This window comes from Cyphomyrmex costatus, unplaced genomic scaffold (assembly GCF_001594065.2).
Source record: "Cyphomyrmex costatus isolate MS0001 unplaced genomic scaffold, Ccosl1.0 scaffold72, whole genome shotgun sequence".
In the NCBI taxonomy this organism is placed as follows: domain Eukaryota; kingdom Metazoa; phylum Arthropoda; class Insecta; order Hymenoptera; family Formicidae; genus Cyphomyrmex; species Cyphomyrmex costatus.
In genome coordinates, this window is record NW_017280289.1 from 2,047,855 (window position 1) to 2,069,037 (window position 21,183).

Genomic DNA, 21,183 nt, shown 5'->3' on the forward strand with positions numbered 1-21,183 from the left:
TTTCAATTTGCTTTCAACGTTTTGCAGTTACAAACTAAATAAAAAAAATAAAGCATAAACTTAACAGAATACATTTTATAACTACTCGTTATATAATTACTGTGCAACGGAAAAATTATAAAATAAAATTTTAACAAGCGAAAACAATATTTTTAAAAAATGAGATATTTTTTCATTTTCGTAGTTGTAAATTTTTGTAATTTCAATTTATCGCAAAAAGTTAATGTTTAATGTTTTTTAACAAACAAATATATTAACAATCTCACAGATATATAATCATAAAAAATACATTAACAAATTTTAAATTCCATTTTTCTTTTCTTACAGAAATGAAACTTCAGGAATAACAATGTTAGATGTTTATATAGGTGGACCGAAACGTGACATTTGTGATTTTAAAGGAACAGATGTCTATAGAAATAAAATATTAAAAAAAAGGTTTTATATACCTCTCTCTCAGGTAAAATTTAGTGACGAAACTACCCTCCGATACTATCTCGCACGTAAAATGTAAATGAAAAAAAAGCGAAAAAAATCGCCTAAACATACGATCGGACATCAACGCTAATGTTTCGCTTTTTTTAAATTTAGAAAATAATCTTTTATTTTTATATATTCTTAAACCTATTGCATGTAATAAATGCGCAAAGGAAAAATAAATACATGTTTAAATATGTAATACATATATATGTATATATTTATAAATTACGTAATTAAGTCTTGGCAAAATAAATTTTCGCACATGATGTAGCTTATAATGTGGTGAACAAAATATATCAAAGATGCTCATAGAATGATACATTTTTTCTTTAATACATTTTTTGTTTTACCACAAAGGTTATCCATTAAGCTTCGTATCTATACTATATGATATCTTTTGTTTATTACGTTATAAGCTATATGTTTAAAAACTTATTGATTTTACCGGAACCCAATTTTCCATATAATTAGTGAGAGATCTTTTGTGCATAAGATTTAGAAGATTGACTGAATCATTTAGTCAATAAAAACTAAAGCATCGTGTTTGTGTTTTCGAACACAATATTAGTTGATTAATTTTATATACACACAGTATATATAGCAATGCACGATAAGCATGCAATGTGTGTGAAAAGCACGATATTAATTACACTAACCTGTGTAAAAGGCAGTGGCTCCGATGTTGCACCGCAAGCTCCACAGACGCTTTGCTCGACGAGCGTCATGGCAAATTTCTGATGCGGCACACAATGCCTCGCACTGCACATATCTTCGGCTTCGCCGTTTGCAATATGAAGGTGTATGCGTAAGAGAATGTTTTCCTGAAATTAAAAAAAAATTTTATGTTAACTAATACGCATTCCTTCATATTTTCTGTCGCAATTCGTAACCTGCCTTTACAAGGCCAAATTGAATTGTACGTAAAGCAGAGATATATATCTCTGATATTTCTTATAATAATAAAGTACGTAATTTTATTATAAAAATTTATGGTCGTCAACCTAACATGTTGAATTTAATGCACAGTAAAGATACGCTAGTCAGCAAATACTACTTGATAAAAATTATGTATTTGAGAATATGCGGAATAACGGTACACCACGGTTGTTATACTGTCCTTGCATCTATTGTACGTTTTCGCTGTGTAAGTTCCAACTTGCATTGATATTATTTAGCCGACTAGTGTTGACATACATACGAGCATACTAGCGTCCAACGTGACTGTTGTGCAAACGAGAAAGTAGTATATACTAACGATATTTGCAAGGCTCAACTGAGATTATTATTGCTAGTCCAATCTCGCTTATAACTAGACATCATTAGAAACATTCGATCAGCTTCGAAATATTCAATAATGAAAATAACGAGGCACTGCCTGCATCAAAGAGCGAGAGAAAATCTTGAAGAAGAGACCCTAATTTAACTTAATTCCACTTAGTATCTAAATGGGCCTCCTATGGCGCATAAAACTTTCTATTGTTATGAAAAGATTATTATTACAAATAACTTTTAATTTTTCTTTATTTAAAATATATATTTTAAATAAATTTATTTGAAATAAAACCGAGCCCTGCGATTTATTTTATTGTAAGCGATAAAAAAAGAGTATTTTTGCAACAAGTTTTGACAGGTTTAAATTGATTGCTATTGGTGAATAGCATGTATCAATATCTCATAGTTTTAGTCAGGAATAATGGCATCTGAAAAAACTGAAATAATTGATACTTACGAAACATTCTGCCGCATCGTCCATAAAACCGAGTTGAAACCTCTGCTGATCGAGAAAACTCTCGGCCAACGCACGGCGTAATGTATCGGGTGGCAGAGCGCTCTCTTGCGAAAACTGCAGCTGCGAGAATAGGTCCTGGAACAAGACAATATGACGAGGATTTAATGCACGAGCTACTAAACAAGATCTCGTCGCCGAGTTTTGTATACGCATCCACAACAAATCGCAAAATGAATAATAAATACCAATACGATACATAGATAAATAAAGAGTCATTGTGCAACTATACTAATTTTATTATTATATACGTTAACAAGTAGATAGTGACATACTATCGTAATAAAATATGTTACGATGTTAATATCTAGTGCAGAGTTTCCTTTATACTGAAATAAAGATCTAATTTTCGTTGATATTGCATCCATTAAACTATCAATATATCTGCATTTGTTAGTCTTGTTCCGTAAGTTGCGTGACAAGCACGTATAGAATATATATGAAAATGTAACACAGACTCAACAGGTGGAATAAATATTCATTGTACTATCATGAAAGATGAAGAGGTCGGTTTCAATCTAGCAAGCATACAACGTTGAAAACGCTGCGTCATATTTTATTATAACAATATAAATAAAAAATAAGGGCAAAAGAGTTGGTAATATAATAACCACTTTAATTCAAACAGTAATAATATAAAGTGACATATGTTGCGACATCGATCGGGTCATTCTCAATGTTACAAATATAAATAATAAAATACAAATCGTTACAATATATTCGTCGTTGTACGTATAAGTTTCGTTAAAATTAAAAATTCTGGTAGACAACTGATTCCGGATATACGAAGAAGTAAAATTAAATTAATTAATTTATTATAACACGATTAATTTAAGATATTTTGACATCACGAAATACTAAGATAATAAAATCATTTTTAGTACAAAAACTTTTAAATTCTAGTTATGTTATATATATATAATGTATTGTATATACAAATCTTTTAATAAAAATAAAATTATAGCTATAGCGCGCTATAAACAATATAGCTAAAACTAAAAATCATTGTAGGAGAATAAATGTAAACTTCAATGACAAAAATGTGGATAATTGCAGACAAATATCTATAAACATTTCGTAAATAAAAAGGGAGGGGGAGAGAGAAAAGAATAAATCTAAATTTGTTTGCACAAAGTTACGTTAATCTTTACGTCATCGCAGATAAAACCGTTGGTTGTGATAAAATCATGTTGTAACGCTAAACCTACCGCATTGCTCTGCTTCTCTCATTCATTTCCCTAATTAACACATCTACCAGATAATCGGACAGCGCATAGAAAATTTTGTGAAACGCAAATGATTTTGCAATGAGAGGATGGATAAGTAAAGTCTCTGAGTTGACGGATACGTGATGGGACGTCGACCATACTTTATCTGGATTTTTATTACAACGGTCGCCGTATGCCACCGCTGTGATACACGGCAGAGGTCAAATAGAAGTACCGAACCGGTCGTAATTTGCGACCTATCGGCAGCAGCCGGGTTCTAGTAGGTTTCGTAACAAATCCTCCCTCCCGCGATCAGTAACAGTTACATGTAGAAAGTCAGTGCTGCGCTTCAAGGTGCTTGCCTAACGTAGCAATTCGGCAAAAATGCGTCGGATATAAAAGGAAGGAAGAACTGTGAATAACTTAACATTATGTGAATCACGCGAGTTACAAATTTGGTTTTGCAAAAAAATCTGATAAATATATAAATGCCAAATGATAAGTAAAAATTCATGGATAATAGAATAATAAGGTATGAAACGATTTCTAGAATCTGACGAATTTCAATGGTTCAATCGGAATTCGTGCTAGTCATTCTGTTACGTCTGTTGCGTCTGAGTAGCAATCTAGCACGCTACTACGTCAATTCGCGTCTGAAGTGAAATTCCTCAATGAAAGTTACTGCATGTCGTGTACTAACTGTCTACTGGTAGGTAATGATGGTAGTGACAGATGTGGTACGAGTCCCGGTCGACGTAAAAGCGATGGTAACGGCACGTTCATGTGCATCAGGAAGAAGAAAACATGACACCTGTTCGAGACAGGTTTGTAGCCTGATGCTGAAAAAACCAGCCGGTTTTAGCGTACGTACCAGATATTGTATTAAATAGAATGTGTTTGTCGAACGAAAGCGATCCTTTATTGATTATAATCATAATTAAAGTGATGCTAAATCGGCTGTACATATTTTTCGAAATTCAATAGAATATTTCAAGATATAATACCTATTAGCAGAAAAAATGATTGTTAAAAACATAAACAACTTTGAGAATTAATAATCATGAATGCTCATCTGCTTTCATATAGAAAAAAAAGAGAGAGTAAAAATTATAACTATACACATAATTCTATAGAGACCTTCACACGATCAAGCACTCTCGAGCTATATATGGTGTAGAGTAATTTAAGAGAAATCATACGTGGATTGTACTTGAGGTAATTAGTTTAATGATTAAATTCATTATCGGTTATTCATTATATCTAGATTAATTAACACTTTTACTATTAAGAGTACGATCCCCTGAAGAGCTCTAATGCGACTCTCTAAACTTAAACTAATGAAGAAATCAATAGAGTATAAGCGTACTTTTTTCAGATCGTTCAGCTCAATATTGTAAACTGAGTCTTCTTTTTCCATACCGCTGTCTTCCCCTTCCTCTTTGATTTTATCTTCGATTTTAATTCTTTTCTCATCATTTTTGATTTCCTGATGAGGTATAGTAGGTGATGGCGGGGGGGCCATAGTCGGCATAGATGTCGTCGCCGACACATTCTGACGAACCTTTATCCACTTTAACATTTTTACATCTTCCGTAAGCTTGAGTTGGAGACATAAACGTCATCGCTTTTATTGCACATTGTGACTATTATATTCATCTTCTTAAAATGTTTACAAAGAAAGGTTGAACTAATTAAATTAATTTATTTAGAACGCGTTAATATACGTTCTAAAATTAAAATTAAAATATCGCAAATGCAAAATAATACATCTTCCGGACCGGATAAATACGAACTCCTACTCGGTAAAAAAAACTCTTCGTGACGGATTCTTAAGATAGCGTTGTTTACAGGGTCTACACTTTACTTACTCGCTTGATAATATTACTTGATATATTTACTCTGTAATTTTATGCTGTTTTCTCTTTGTCAATTTTCTTTTTTTTTTTTTTTTTTAGACGATAACATACACCGTTATCTTTTCTGTTTGGGTCCTCGTGTAGAATCTTAAACTGCGATAACTGTGTTGTATTAAAGATAAATTAGGGACAGCGACTGCTTTTTACTGTTTCTTCTCAATATCTTCAAAATATTTTCCATTCCCTTTTCATTTTCAAGATTGTTAAACGATATCGCAATGTGATAAACACCGCTTGCGTTATTTTGTGACGTAATAACTTTGAATAACGCTGCAACCGCGATGTATCAGATAAACGCGAGAGCACGAAGAAAGGAGATACGAAGGTTGACGATGAGCAAGCAGGCAGGCAAGAGCCAGAGAGGCAGATGCTTCTTCAGAAAGAACGGAGGAAGAATCGCATCCAGCAATTGCATTCCCGGATATGTTGGCAGAACCCGTTGTCAGATGAATCGTAGGCTTGATTAAAAACATAAACTCGTTTAGCCAGCGAAGTTGTCTTTTCGATTCACAAACTCGATACTATTGTGATAAATTTGCGATTCCAATTTCGTCTTCACTTCGAATAGCAAGTCTTTGGCAGATCCTGAAGAATATTTTCCAAGAATTCGTCTGTTCGTCAGAGAGCGATCGTCTGAGAAAATTAGTTGCAAGGATTTTAAATAATCGTACAGTAAAAAATCTTCTTGACAAATCTTCAATTAAGATATTTATGAATATTATATGAAAATTTCTTTATATGCCGTTTCTTTGTACAGAATAGTTTTGTGTAAATTTATTATTTCCCAAAATGACGACTAAGTTGCTCCATTAGATGTTAATGTTTGATTCGAGTGTTGACGTGATATCACTTTGTTCCATTCTGACATACCACGTGCTCCTCTCCTTCTACCACATTAGCTTCTCAGAAAGACGAGGAACAATTTTCTTCCATCATACTATCGCTATTTCATCTACGTATCTCGATATCCAATGAAGATTTCAACGTAATTACACTGTCTGCTGTTATCGCCTAACTAACACTTATCCATTTCTTGTAAAAGGATGTCACTATCACGGAAGTAGACGATATCGTTGCACGTTTTCTCCTCTTGTAAACACTTTACACTCCAGTTCCAAGATTATCAAGAAGCGCGAGAATGAAAACGCTTTCCTTCGTACAACTTCGACAGTTTCACAGCACGATCGTACGGAGAAACGTGAACAAGGAGCCGAGAACTACCTGCATGCGGCGCGGCGCCGTGTTGCACCCGTACCTGAAGCCAGCGTCTCGCGGTGTGCTGGTGAATATCCCCCACCCTCTCTTCTGGTTTTCTTCGTCTTCCTCTTCTACGGGGCCACGCAGTATCCCCTTTCTTGCTCCATTCCACCTTTCGATAGACCCAAGGAGTCAATGACGTCACCCGCTTAGCTGTCCTACGTTCACCTACCTACCTGAACAACCTGAACCATTGCAGCCCAATCAGGACCGTAGAGCTCGTCGAAAATTTGGATAACTTATTTCTTCCAAAGAAGATAAACCATACAATCGTCGCTTTAGTGAAAATGTCAGTTTCTTTTATCGCATACTGAAGAAAATCGTAACAGATACGTGATTTATTACGACCCAAAGTAAGTTTACTTTTGCACACAGCATATCATAATGTCATAATATTTCGTAAGTTACAAAATACAGTAATCATTAAAATGCGACAAAAACTACACACGGAAGTTATATGCACAGATCAGCCGCGAAATTTAATTAAAAACGCAAACATTCTCTCGATAAAACTATAAATACAGATCAAACCAATTGAACATTCTTGAGATACTGACAAAATATTGAAACACTAGAAAAAGAATCAGTATACTGATAATTTATCCTAAAGGATAATTTAGAGAAAATCGACTATAATGGTGAATAAATAGTAACCAAAGAGTTCAATTATAAACGATACGATACTATTCATATAAGAAAATATCAGTTTTTCAATTAAGAATTGATATTTTCTTATACAGTTAAATATTGCTAATTGAATCGAACAAATTTTTATTCGACTCTCCGTGTTCCATTTCTGACGCTTGCTTAGTTGAGTTATAGGAACATTAAGGACCATTTTGCTCATATAAAAAAAATATCTATAGAATATTGATAATTAAAATTATTCTATAGATATTTTTTTTATATACAAAAGTAGAATATAAAAGTTAGATTTTATATGTAAATATAATTGTATGTGGATAAGCGCGTAAACTTGGGACAATTATCACTAAAATACAAAGTATATTCTGAAGATATTTGATGATCAAGTATACAAGATAAACATGAATTAGATATATACTTGGGCCAAATCAAAAATTAATGTATTATATTTAATGTTATATGTATATGAAGTATATATTGCGAAAAATTATTCTTTCCTGCGCGCATATCCACACACTCCAGTGCCAAACAGGAAATTGTATGTATTAAATCCTGACGATATTATTTAATCAAGAAAGTGTGGGTTGTCGTTTCAAAGAAGTAGCCACTTACGCACAGGGACTTAGAACATTTCCTCTCTCGTTGTAAGACAGGACATAAATCTAATTGGGTTTGTAAAGTACTCGATTCTGATATACGCGTTAAACGGTAATCTACATAAACTATACATATCTACTTTCAATCTTGTCATGTGAATAAGCTCAGTAATCGAGTTTTCTTAAAATGACTTTTGGAAAAATAGCAAAACCATATTAATTTCAAGTAACAAGAAATAACAAGGAACAACAAGAAATATATTATTATGTAAAATGTAAAAAAAAGTGTTAAAGGAAAATCAAGGACTAGTAGTTTAAATCAATTTCTCAGTACTCCAACACTCAAGTTCAAAGGAACTATTTGCGGCAGTCGGAAATGATTCGATAATAACGGGAAATTATGTCAGGTGTCTGTAACCAAAGTGGTAATCTATATTTCTACCACAAATTGTCGCAGCGCGTAAAAAAAAGTGTTACAAATTATACATCTTCAGCAAGATTACAAGATACATCATGTGTTTTTAAAAATAGTAGTTATGGCAACATATTAGTTGTTGACGAATATTCTTAATTGAACATTTTTATGGGCTAATTCCCATTCGAATGTCACCGATGTATCATTTCGATCTTGTTACTCGCTAAATATTAAATATAGACAAAACGATACATGGGGAAGCACTCGAGTGGGAATTTGAACATATCCTTAATTATGTACATAATTATCTATTATATCGTGGCCATCTAACAATTAACTGTATTCAGAATACAAAATATGCAAAAAATACGCTTTAGCGATATGATCTGTGTCATTAGAGACATTGTACAATTCATATCATACAATTGCGTCGGAATTGAATTCTCATAATGTAACGATTAAATAAATTTTTAACGTTATTTCGAATTTTTAGAAAGAGAAAATGCAATTAAACAGGAAACACTTTATGAGAAACTATCGCTTCCTGAAGAACCATAAAGCTAAATTATATTGTATGCACAACATTAAAAATTCTGTTCCCTTCTTGATTAATTTAAGCAAAATAACTTAGATCGGTCACTGATAATGGAATATCGAAAATATCTGCAAGTTAAAATATTTATAAATTAATTTAAGGTGATATATTTAACAAAAATTGCAAGACTAATATAAGTCAGAAAATATGTATATTCTTAACACGTACATTTTTTTAAATTAAAACAAATAAAAAAGATCGTATCACACACACATAGCAAAGGGTTTCGTCGAAGGATTCTTGCTTCCATCCTCCAAAATGCATTCATGATGAATCATCTGAGGTATTTCATATGAGTTAAATTCTTCGTTGAGTATTATAGATACTGATCATCATGTTGGTATGTAAGAATATAATCCTTCCTGTTAAATCTTTATTTATAGAAATTTCGTTCACAAAAATAATTATAGTCCTTATAATTCAATATTAAAAGTTTGCAATTAGATTAATAACTTATTGTAATTTTAGAATACATACAGGAGTAAGATTTATTTACACACGAATAAATTTACGTAATTTTTCTGCACGGTATAGATATAATTATTCGAAAATATTAGATCTGTCTGACCAACGAGATAAGAAACTGTCTAAAAGCATTTTGAAAAGATGTCATGAGATATTTATTTCGAAAAAGATTAGCCCGAAAACCTGTAGCCACTAAACTGTAATGTACTAGTAACAGGTAAATTTTCTATAAGGAATATAATTTCTAGTTCAGAGATTTAGGTCTTAGGTATAAGGATGGATCCTAAAAGCTACTCATACGACAGTTTCTAACGTGAGAGAGAGGAACCCAAACTCACTTGGCAAAGCTATTATCTTAAATACCAAGAGCTTCTTCTTTGTTTCTAAGTTGAAATTACCCAATGTTAAATTGTTCAATTTAAATAATAATGTGCGCAATTTAATCTGACGTAAAGATTAAAATAATGTAACGCTTGCAAAAATGTTATTTATCATCAAGCACATTTAAATCACACAATTATTGTCACGTGAATATTTTCAAATAGTGAGAGATCTATATCCAGCGCCGTGACGTGTTCTCTACAGTGAGAAAATGAGCTTTGCTGAATTACTTTCGAATTGCAGTAATTTTGGGCAAAATTGCGCCGGCTGAAAGACGAATCTGGCAACAACGAAGCGTACACGTTCTTCCGACCGGTAATTGTTCTTGCAAATCACACTCGGTACCTCTACGCCTGAAGCAATTAACTCGCAAGATTGCTAATTAACCCCGTGAGAAGATCGGTAAGGAACTTGCGTTTCCACCTACTTCTCGAGTAGCCTCGAATTGCCTCGAATGCGCGACGTTACTATCGCATCTGGCTTGAAGCTAGTTCCTTCTTGTACTAGATGAAACAGTTGACCTTCCACGATAAAAGCAGACAACGCTTGCACAAAATGATGGACCCAGTGCGCAGTTGTGGCGCTCCTCGCCAATCACGAACGAAAACCGAGAACATCATTGTCCGTGGAGCATCGATCCCGTTACAAGCCGTATCTCCACATGATTGCAAAGAACGTGACAGAGAAAATGATAGAGAGGACGATAGCAAATAAAGTCAAGGCTTCTATTATCGATCTGCGCAACAGCAAAAGAAGAAAGAAAATAAATAAATTTGTGCTAACACACAGTGAAGCTTATTAATACTTTTCATTTTCAATTTAGATTTTTCTAAATTGAGCGTAACAAATATTTATGAAAATAGATACCTATTGTGTAAAGTTTGCAAAATTTGTTAATATTTCGCATGTCTAAAATATATAATTATATAAAATATTAATAGTTAATTTAAAAATATGCCTGTAAGTTAAATAATGTAGTAAAAAATAATAAAAAATTACGATAAATAAATAAATATATGTATAAATGAATAATAAGTACATTAATGAGTTAACATCTTTGTTGTGATTGTCGGTTGAATAAATTTGATTTGTATTACAGGTTTAATGTATGCGTGCGAAGGGAATAGTTTGCGCGTTCAATAGAAAATAATAAGCTTCCTCACGCGTAAAATATCAAGCCATTTTATCTGTTGGACACACCCTATTTTCACTGTTACCGTGGGATCATTTAAAAAGATGATTCTCATTGAATTTCATATATAACGTAAAACTTATCTGGAAAAATACTCAATCTCTTCTTCATATAAAAATTGTCCCAGGTATACTGTTTCCTTTTGTTAGAATGCTAAGATGCACCAGAGATCATCGATACGTAAAAGTGCCAAGGTAGCGTATCATAAAAGCTTAGAACATATGTCATTGCATACAATACTGTTATCAATCGCGTTATAATTAAGGAAGGAAACAAAAAGAGAAGATGTTAATGAGCACATTTCATAAACAATTGCTTTGCTTTTGCGTCAGAAATATGTTAAACTATATATAAAATAATAAATAATTACGTTATATATATATATATATATATATATATAAAGAAATTGTCTTTTTCCGCAATTTTGATTTGCTTACCTTGAGTGCACAGAAAATACAGGATTCACGCATGCATGCATGTCCGGAGAGCTCCCTGAAGCTTCTTCGAAAAATGTCGAGATGCCACAAAACCTAAAAAATAAAATTAGAAAATTGTGTGACATAATTTCTTAAATCACAATTTCTCAGTAAATTTTTTTTCAGAAAAATACAGCAAACATTTATTATATCTATGTTATCAAAAGTTATATTTAAAATTTTATATTTAACTACATATAAATTTACCAACTACATTCCTATAGAATTTACATGAGCCAATATAACAGTATGTGCCTGCATTTGACAATTTTTACTTTATTACGTTACACACACATATTACAGGTTTTATTATATTATCAGCCATTATATGGACGTGAGTAAAGATTTCGGCATCAGTTTGAATGAATTTATCATAGCCTTTGTATTAGCGTATACGTCACTAAGTCGAGAAAGGCAATAGGTGGGTGTACGCATACACAAACAAAAATGTAAATGTGTCAAGACCCTATATGGCATCCATCTACAGCCATATACGATAGTAACCCAATGCGAGCGCGTTATTATACCAGGGGAAAGTAAATCACAATTTCCGTGCTCCCATGTCCTGCATAGCGGAACATAATTTCCTCTTTTCTTGTGTCGCGATGCGAAACAATATTCGACACTTTTTAGAATAACATCAAATTTAGTTCTTTTTATTATTTTCTTGTAGAACTTTTTGCTTTAACACTTTTAATGATTATTTAATTTTCATAAATTAGGTATTCTTATTAATATTTGTAATATTAATAGTTTTAGCAGCATAATAAGCATTCTTTATATAGAATAAAATATATTCTACAAGATACACACATCTATAACTATATAATAAGAAAAAACTTATTTTGTTGCAACTTTAATAATAATAGTAATCTCTGTTTTATTATCACATCGCAAGATCCATCGTGAGATGCTAATGTCTCTACAGAAAATATTTGTATCATATAGATACACACACACATAAATAAGGCTAAATGAAAAAATAAAAAAAAAATCATTTTAAGAAAAGTATATAACTTTCAAAATTAAATAATTATCATCTACAATATCTAACAATAGTTTGCTAAAAAAAAGTTCGAAAGAAATTTTATAAATCTTGATAAAATGTGTGTGTGTGTGTGTGTGTATATGTGTCTAATAATTTTATTTTTAATTATTTGTTATACATAATTAATAAATTAAATTTTATTTCTTCCTAATCTCTCTCTCTCTCTCTCTCTCTCTCTCTCTCCTCGTAATAAATAATTTCTGAGTAAATTAACGCATGCATACTGTTTTCCCATCTCATTGCTGTTATTAATTATACCGTAAATGATTAGGCATTATACTTTTTCCTTTGGCAAATTTACTACAAAATTAGAATTTTAAAACACACTCGTCTCAAGTATCTGTTCTTCGATATCTGTTAATTGGTTTGTTACTCAATGCATGAACCAATTAGCGGCAGAAGTCTGCGAAAGGCTCGAAAATATAACGGTTGTTAATACTTACTAATCCAGTGATTATTTATCGAGTATTAAGCATATCTTATAATAAACATTTTTTAATTAGACTATAATATAATTTTATAAATAATATATATATTTAAAAAATATAAAAATAGATAATCAAATTTTCAATAAGTTTATATTCATATTTTTCTACATATATCTATATTTTCCTCCATTGTCATAAATATTATTGTATAATATAAAAAGAAGTCATAAAAAATAAAAACTTATAATATTATAATTAAAACTAACTAAAAATTTTAATCACTCTTTATCTGCTGATAACATATGTTATAAAATAAAAATAATTAAATATAATTAACATATAATTAAAACAAAATTAAAGAATATACGTCACCATTCTTCGCATAATTTACTGTTTACCCAAGCGTGTTAAAAAAAAATTCAAGAACGATCGCATGAATTGTGTCTGATGAGAATTTCAAACTGCTCCAAATACCTAGTTACTGCTGCGTGACGATCGTGCGAGATATTTTCTATGATACTACAATTACAATGCTCATACGGGCTACTTCTGCATATAGTAATAGATGATATAAAATAGCTTAAGACGTTTTTCCAATATTGATTTAATTTGACGCTTCAATAATTTATTTGAAACTTTATAAATTATTGTTATTATTATTATTATTATTATTATTATTATTATAAGCGTGCGTAAAAAGGGGTAAAACATATTTGCCTCTTCTCAATATTTTATTTTTAAAAAAAACTAATTAAATTATGGAAATAATTTTCACAATCAAAAATTTGGTCGTGAAAGAATCGCTTATTGGCCTCTGTATGCTCACGTTATTCATACATTACCTATGTATGTTTATTGAGGATTTCAATATAAAAAATTCAATATAAGTATTTTAAGAAGTTTTATGTAAAAATAAAAATTCTTCCCCTTGACTGAAATCATGGATACGCCCATAATTATTACACCAATCATGTAATAAGAAACAAGCTACTACACGGACATCGTTTTACCGCGTTTTCTGTAACCGCAAAATGTCTGATTTCAAATGATTGGGAAACCGCATTAAAAACTTTTCAGTCAATGTATAATGTATTCACTTTATTAAAAGAGTAAATTGTCATCCCATATTTACCAATAAACTTAAAAAGGTTATACTTTTAGCTGCCATATAAAATTGTATTCATGTTGGATCATGTTAATTAATTGCAGAAAAGGTGCATTTCACGGAATTTTCTACAACGTAAAGAACAGAGAGTACCGCTACATTATCGTTAGAAATTGCGTAAATAAATTATCCACTGTTTTATACAACCACGCCCTACAAATCGACGTTATACCTTTCTATAACAGATATTTGCATTATCTTGCAATATTTCAAATTGCAAAATATAGATATAAAAAGTAAAAAAATATTTGTTGAATACACATTAAAAAAAAAAAATAATTTTATTTAATGAAATAAAAATTTAACTTTAGAGCGCTTCTCTAATTTGGGCATCGATGTTTTTATCATAATAATATTATTATTATTTATTATTATTATTATCATTGTCATTATTACCACGCGTTTTATAATTATTTTAAATTTTCTTTATAATAATATATAAAAATAATTAAATAAATGTACCATTTATAATCAATATTACATATGAATATAACATTTATAATCAATACTACCCTATCACATCAACGCCCTGTCATCTGTCAGTGTTACATATAAACAAACATATCAATTTAAAGTACTTAAACCATTAAAATGCTATAGATACATAATAAATTATTAGCCAATTCTCATGTCTTTTCCTCCATAACGCAATGAATATCAACATAAGATGATTTATACGCCGCGGATGTTCTGAGAATCAACAGGTTCTTCGCGTAAGATAGATATAACGGTATAAATATTATCACACGATATAGTATCGCAAGTTTTAATGACAGCCGATTTTAACAATGATAAACCGACATTAATAAATAACAAATAAATAATATAATAAAAAAGAAAAGAGAAACCGTGAGATCAAACCTTCGTAATCTGAAAGAGGGCCTGTCTCCGCGGCCTCTGATCTTGCTTCATAGCGGTTGGTTGGCTCGCTCCAATTTGCAATCACCGTTATTTTCTCATTCGCGTGGTTAAACACACGTAAAATCATTGACAATCCTGTCGATTGTGAATTGCACTGTACATTGTACACTATAAATTCCAAATAATAGAGGAAATATAAGACACGATGCGAACGCACAGGATACTCTCTTAAGCGGGCGTCGATGCAACAATGCCCGAACGAAGCCGGGAGACTTCAACAGCGAATGCAGCGCCACGCGGGACTCTTGTGGGCAGGTAAGAAAACGCAGGGACCGGTGAACGCGGTCGTGGTCCCGCTGATACTTACTATAGTACGTTGTAATATATATAATGTTCTGGGCATTACAGGGGCGCATCTCTTCTCAGCATGCATCAAAAGACTGTTCGCGTGAATTTGTTTATTATGATTTCAATATTTTGATAAACATACAATGCATAATGTGAATTTTTATTAATTCATTAAAATGCATGTTATCACTCTAGGCTTAAACTATTTCAAGAAATTATCACCAAAAAATTGTGTGAATCGGGACAAAATAAACTTCAACACCTTCGATCTCCTATTTTCAAAATATATGTAAGTATATAAATTATTATAAACTCAAGTATAATATGTCGACTTTAACATACTCATTATGTATTTATAATACAAATATGTATTAACTCATTATGTACGTGAGTGATAAAACAATAATAAAATATAATGATCAATAACAAACAAAATAATAAACAGAAATATTCTAAGTAGGAGTTATTATAAATATTATCTAATTTAAAAAATTATATAAATAAATATTATCTATATGATCTCTATGCAATTTATCCGTGAGTGGAATACCATGAGGATCCGATCCTAATACATTTACTATACAGTCTACCAAGCATCGGCCATTTTTACTACGAAGCTACAGCGTGGGTGAGAGGACCCGGGGTCAGTCGGACTGTTGAGGAAGGGATGAGAGAAGGATAAACGGCTCTAGAGTGGGGCCGACCAGGTTTTCAGAGGAGCGGAAAGGGGAGACAGTGAACATAAAATGCCGCGGAAGAGGATCGGTATGGGGGAAAGGGACGAAGAAAGAGTAAAGAGGAGGAATGGCGAATGAGACGGATAGAAGAGGGAGTCATGGGGACTGACGATGCTTTACGTTACGCTACGCTGCTACGAGAGATCGTTACGCAATTTGATTCGGAAACGAATGAACGGACGATTTGGGAACTCTCTCTCTTTCCCCTCATGTCTAGTGGATCTTATATCCCATGTCCGATGTATGATGGACTAAATTTAAAAGTCTAAATTTAATAGAGTGTATATTCTCATGTGCTTATATAATACAAATTACCGTTCGCTTTATTAATTGAACATAATATTTAAATGTAACGTATCTTTTCTACATTTATTTCAGAACTCTGTTCCATACATAGAAAAAGAAATAAAAAGAGTACGTTCTTTTTTGCCATAAAAGTATTATAATTTGTTATAACAATTATCAGAACGGTCATAATTTTCGTCAAAAGTGCTGCCTTTTAACTGCGAAAGCAGCTGTTGGCAGAGTTGCACGCTGCCACACAATAGTGGAGTACAGCACGAGAATCTCTTTTTACAGAATGCGTTTACATATGGTCATGCCTTCGACAGCAATCGATACACGCGTGCAAATTTTTTCGAGTGCCTACACAATAGCAAGAAAGGCAGCGAGTTATTACGATACCAGTTATTGCAACAGAGTGTGTATAGGCCCACGGTAGCGTATTGTGCACATGGGTACCTTAACTGTCCCTTAGAGAGTGCATGATAAAAGCGTGAACACGGTGTAAGCATATGATACAATGTTGCGTGTAAAAATATGAAACGTTTTATCTTTATATAGTGAAATAAAGATTCGAAACGAATAAAATTCTGATCGAGTTGCAATCACCATTATTCATAATGTAATATAAATCATTGGTAGCATTTAAACAAGACCGATTATAATCCAACTACTTAAAACGTTTTATCCGCAAATCGATCATATAAGATCTTAACACCCACACAAATGTATTGAAACTGCATGGCGCCATCGACTGTTACTTAATAATTCTCGAAAAGAGCAAACATTGATATTCTTGGTTAATTATACGACGCAAACGGACGTACTGTCTCAGAGTTAGATTAATAAGAAACCAATTCTATTTCATAAAATTATTATAATTTAGCTGTTTGTTTGTTAACGATTTAACAAGAGATAGGAAATATGATTAAAACATCAAAATATGCATATTAATTTTTTGTAAAAAGAAAGATATGAATAGAAGAAAGATATAATAATAAAACAATTTTTTATATAAAAACAAAAATATGTAATCTATATGAAAGTGTATGTTCTTGAGCGAGTACTTTTCACAAAGTGCGTAATATGTATTATTAGTATAATAAAAAGATGCTAGTACTCTCAAAATATTAGGTTCTGTGAGTGAGTGTGCTGGTTCAGTGTGTGTACGGTATCGGTTTACTTTAATCAGCGTAAAACATTCTCACAAAAGGAACTCACGAAGGAGCGTTTGAAGATTACCAGACTCCACTTGTAAATCATGACAACAACAAGTCTCTTCACGAAAAACAAAGCTCAAAGAAAATCTCTTTGTCCTTGTAAATCTTATTCGTGATATATATTTTCGAGGAGAAAGTTTCACTAATTTAAACATTTTCAAAGTGTTTTGGTCCTTGAAGGAAACAATCTGCTGTATGCTTTATTATTTAGTATTTGCTATTTCCGTGTTTTTAACTTCAAGAATATTAAATAATATTTAAAAGTACAGTAAAATGTTATAATATTTGTAGTTTCCGTGGGGTTTCAGAAAAATTCAAAGTTTAATTCTATAAATATAAAGAAATATATACGAGTGTATATATATGTTTATGCTCTCCTTCTTTCCATAAAGAATTCAGGAAGACTCATTCAAAATTCTTTTTGTTTCATATTTAATAAAAATATATTTTTATACGTAATTTAATATTAGTACATTAGTGTATTTCCATAACGAACAAAGATCATTTAAAAAAGAGATTATCGAAGAATGTCGCCGTTAAAATGTTAGCAGGCCATTATTTGATGTTCTTAAATCATTGCGCTTTGCATTAGTAAACGGGCCGCTCCAAGCACATCGCATAAGATTCTATTGTTCGAGGCGAGGCATGAAACAACTTCGCGATGGACGTTAATTTCCCACCGGAAAAATGTTCATGTAGGCGTGAAAGCGCGAGAAAAATACCGGTGTACTTGAAGATCAAATGAAATCTATTCATTTATTAACGATTGATTCGAAATGTCAAGTTGAAGAATTTAGTTCCTGGATGCATACGATTATGTAACATTTGGAACATAATAACCGTATTTCTTATATGTATTAAAAAAAAAACATGATATAAAAGCACAGTACAAAATAACGTATTCTGTGAAGAATACATTTGCCATCTTTTAATACAGTGCAGATGAAATCTATAATAATTTACTAAAAGAATAATTTTCCAATAATAAATTTATAGAAAATTCTATCGATCACCTTTACATCGGTATTTAATCAATCCAGAATCCAACGATTACATGTATAAACTCTATATTGTATATAAATGTATAAACTCTATTAAAATAAGGAAATATTTTGTACTTTTTTCAAATAAACTGACTGAGGAGAGCAGGTGTAACGAAGATTTTGACGCATTTGTGCAGCCGACTAGGGACACTGAAGGGGAAACTATTCAAGCCGACAGAATACAAAGAAGCAGGTACAAAAGTATTCAACCTCGACCCTCGTGAGGGTCGATGGTGACTACCTGCTACATTTCGAACAACCTGAAGTCGGGGCTGCTTAAAAGCTGGGGTGGATCCAAGCGAAGTCTCAGGTGTGCGCCAACGTTCAAGGAAGCGCCAACGATTATCCATTCGTATTCAGCGATCTGTGACTTCGTAGCTGACGACCCGTTTTTAACCCTACGTGTAAGGACTATTTACATCCGAGATGATACCGGGACGAGCGACGAGCTCCAATTGCACATGGGTGTTCAGTTTCGAGTGCGCAATACAAGAGATAACTTTAGAGGAATCTTAAGCTGCTTATAGTTGTCGTCCGATTACGATAAAAATTCTTAGTCGGCAACTAAGCGAGATTTTTAATCCTAATTCAGGTTATGTTACATATATATGTAAAGTATAACATTTATATAAGATAATATTTATATAAGAGTAAAATTATTATTAACATATAATATATATTTTTTAAATTTTAGATTGAAACTACATGAGGAAGCAATGGATTATAAAACAAAATTAATTCTTTTTTATAATTAACTAGCACATTCCTTGCGCGCGCTTCCCGTATACTTTATAAACAATATAATTTAAACAATATTTAATTAAAAGTGATTGATCTTTATTGATTAGATTAACTATTCTTTTCCTTTTTTTTTTCAATTTTCAATTTTGTCTTTTTTTTTATTTTAATATTATGTTTTTCCTTTTTTTTTAATTTATTTTTCTTTAAAGTTATTATATAATATTTTATTTAATAACTAATAATTTAAAAAATTGTTATTATATCTTCCAAGCAAGTCGGTGCTTCAACATGGATATTCGTCTAACTTTTAAATTTGATCGATTTAAAACCATAAAGACAAATTGTAAGTGAGTCGAGTCACGAAGCGGGGAATAAATGTCAACCTCGGAGAAGATGAGCCACGCATTCTCGATCTTCGTGATCGAATCACACGGTGAAAGGGAAGGATTTCTCGAGAACCGCGTTGAGCGCAGAATGCCAGCACGGCGGTAGACTGCTCATCTCCCATGATTTATGCAACCTCATTGAAGACGATGCTATCCCCGTCGACGATTCGTATTCGTTCCATCGTTACGGCATCCAGCAAAATCTAGATCGCAAAAGGCGAATCTAAAAATCGAAACAAGGATCGAAGCTGTCTTGTTGTCGCGTGAAAGACGACTTTCAGCAGAAGAACGGTAATGATCCTATTTTAATAAGGAAGATACAAAAATAATATTTTCATAAAACATTAATTTGCAGAATAATGTTGGTACATTTTCAAATGTTTGAATTAATTATTTAAATTAATCAGGGGGGAAAGTAAACATCTCCTATTGAGAATTGAAATAGGAATACAATATGACATAATTTGTAGTCGAACATATGTCATGTGTACTCTTACTTTTATATTTTAATGAATGACATTGCAAGAGAGGAGATACATAATCTTACTAACTATAAAACGCAACTCATGAATCTTTCAAGTAGGAAGTGATATGATGATCTCATTGAACATTTTCTCATATGCAATAGATTGGGAATAAATTTGTTTCGCATATTAGGATATAGTAATGATAAAATACGTATCGTTAGAAAACGTATCAACTTTCACAGAAAAATTCTCATTTTGAGAAAATTGATGGAAATGTGATATGCTTAATAAGAAAATGTAAACATCGCAAAATAGATTAGACGACCAGATCTAGATGTTTGCAAAATACATGTGCGAGGAGCTTCCTATAACTGTAGACTCGAGATTGCATAGCTCGCCTGGTTTGGCCGTTTCCGGAAAGTTGTTAGGCAAATGAATGTACGGGCACTTCCCACAAGAAGGTAACAACCTGAAAAGAAACCGCTAGCATCCGATATGTTCTCTCACTGTAAATGAGATTCGACGTATCATTATTCTCCTATAATTTAAATTATGTTATTTACATATTTGTCTACAATTTATTAATGAAAATTTTATTTTTCAACAATACCCTCTCTATTAACTTCTGTTCCTATTCGTTACTCTTATAATTTCATCCGCTTATTGTTTTTACGAGATAATTGCTCTAACATAAATATATTCTGAAAAATATTCATTCACGATAATTAACCGCGTGAATATACCGCGATTCAAGAAAACTTTCTAATAATTTAAAAACCGATGTGTAGTTACACCATCGTAAAGTAACACGCACGTGCTACAACTGTGAATGGAAATAAGAACTAAGAAGAATATATTGATACCAAATTGTATAGAAGTAAAAGGAAAGTGCAATCACTGCATCTGCGTGCACCTGCAGTTCGATCGCTTCCTACAAGGTTTAGTAGGCGAATTCCGACCACGACGAGCCCAAGGCAATCAGCATAATTATCACCGAGAAAAAGGACAGGCTCATTGATTACATCAAACCGACAAGTACTCAATC

General features: G+C 32.0%; 1 protein-coding gene across 1 annotated transcript in view; it reads right to left on the bottom strand.

The window, feature by feature from the left end:
• Window positions 1–21,183, bottom strand: part of ec (ubiquitin specific peptidase echinus) — a 45,682-nt gene that overhangs the window by 7,166 nt on the left and 17,333 nt on the right. Inside the window, exons 2-4 of the mRNA XM_018548336.1 lie at window positions 11,374–11,466; window positions 2,210–2,344; window positions 1,137–1,301 (exon numbers count right to left, since the gene is read on the bottom strand). Of these exons, the coding sequence (XP_018403838.1) occupies window positions 1,137–1,301; window positions 2,210–2,344; window positions 11,374–11,466 (393 nt within the window). The remainder of the gene's footprint in view (window positions 1–1,136; window positions 1,302–2,209; window positions 2,345–11,373; window positions 11,467–21,183) is intronic.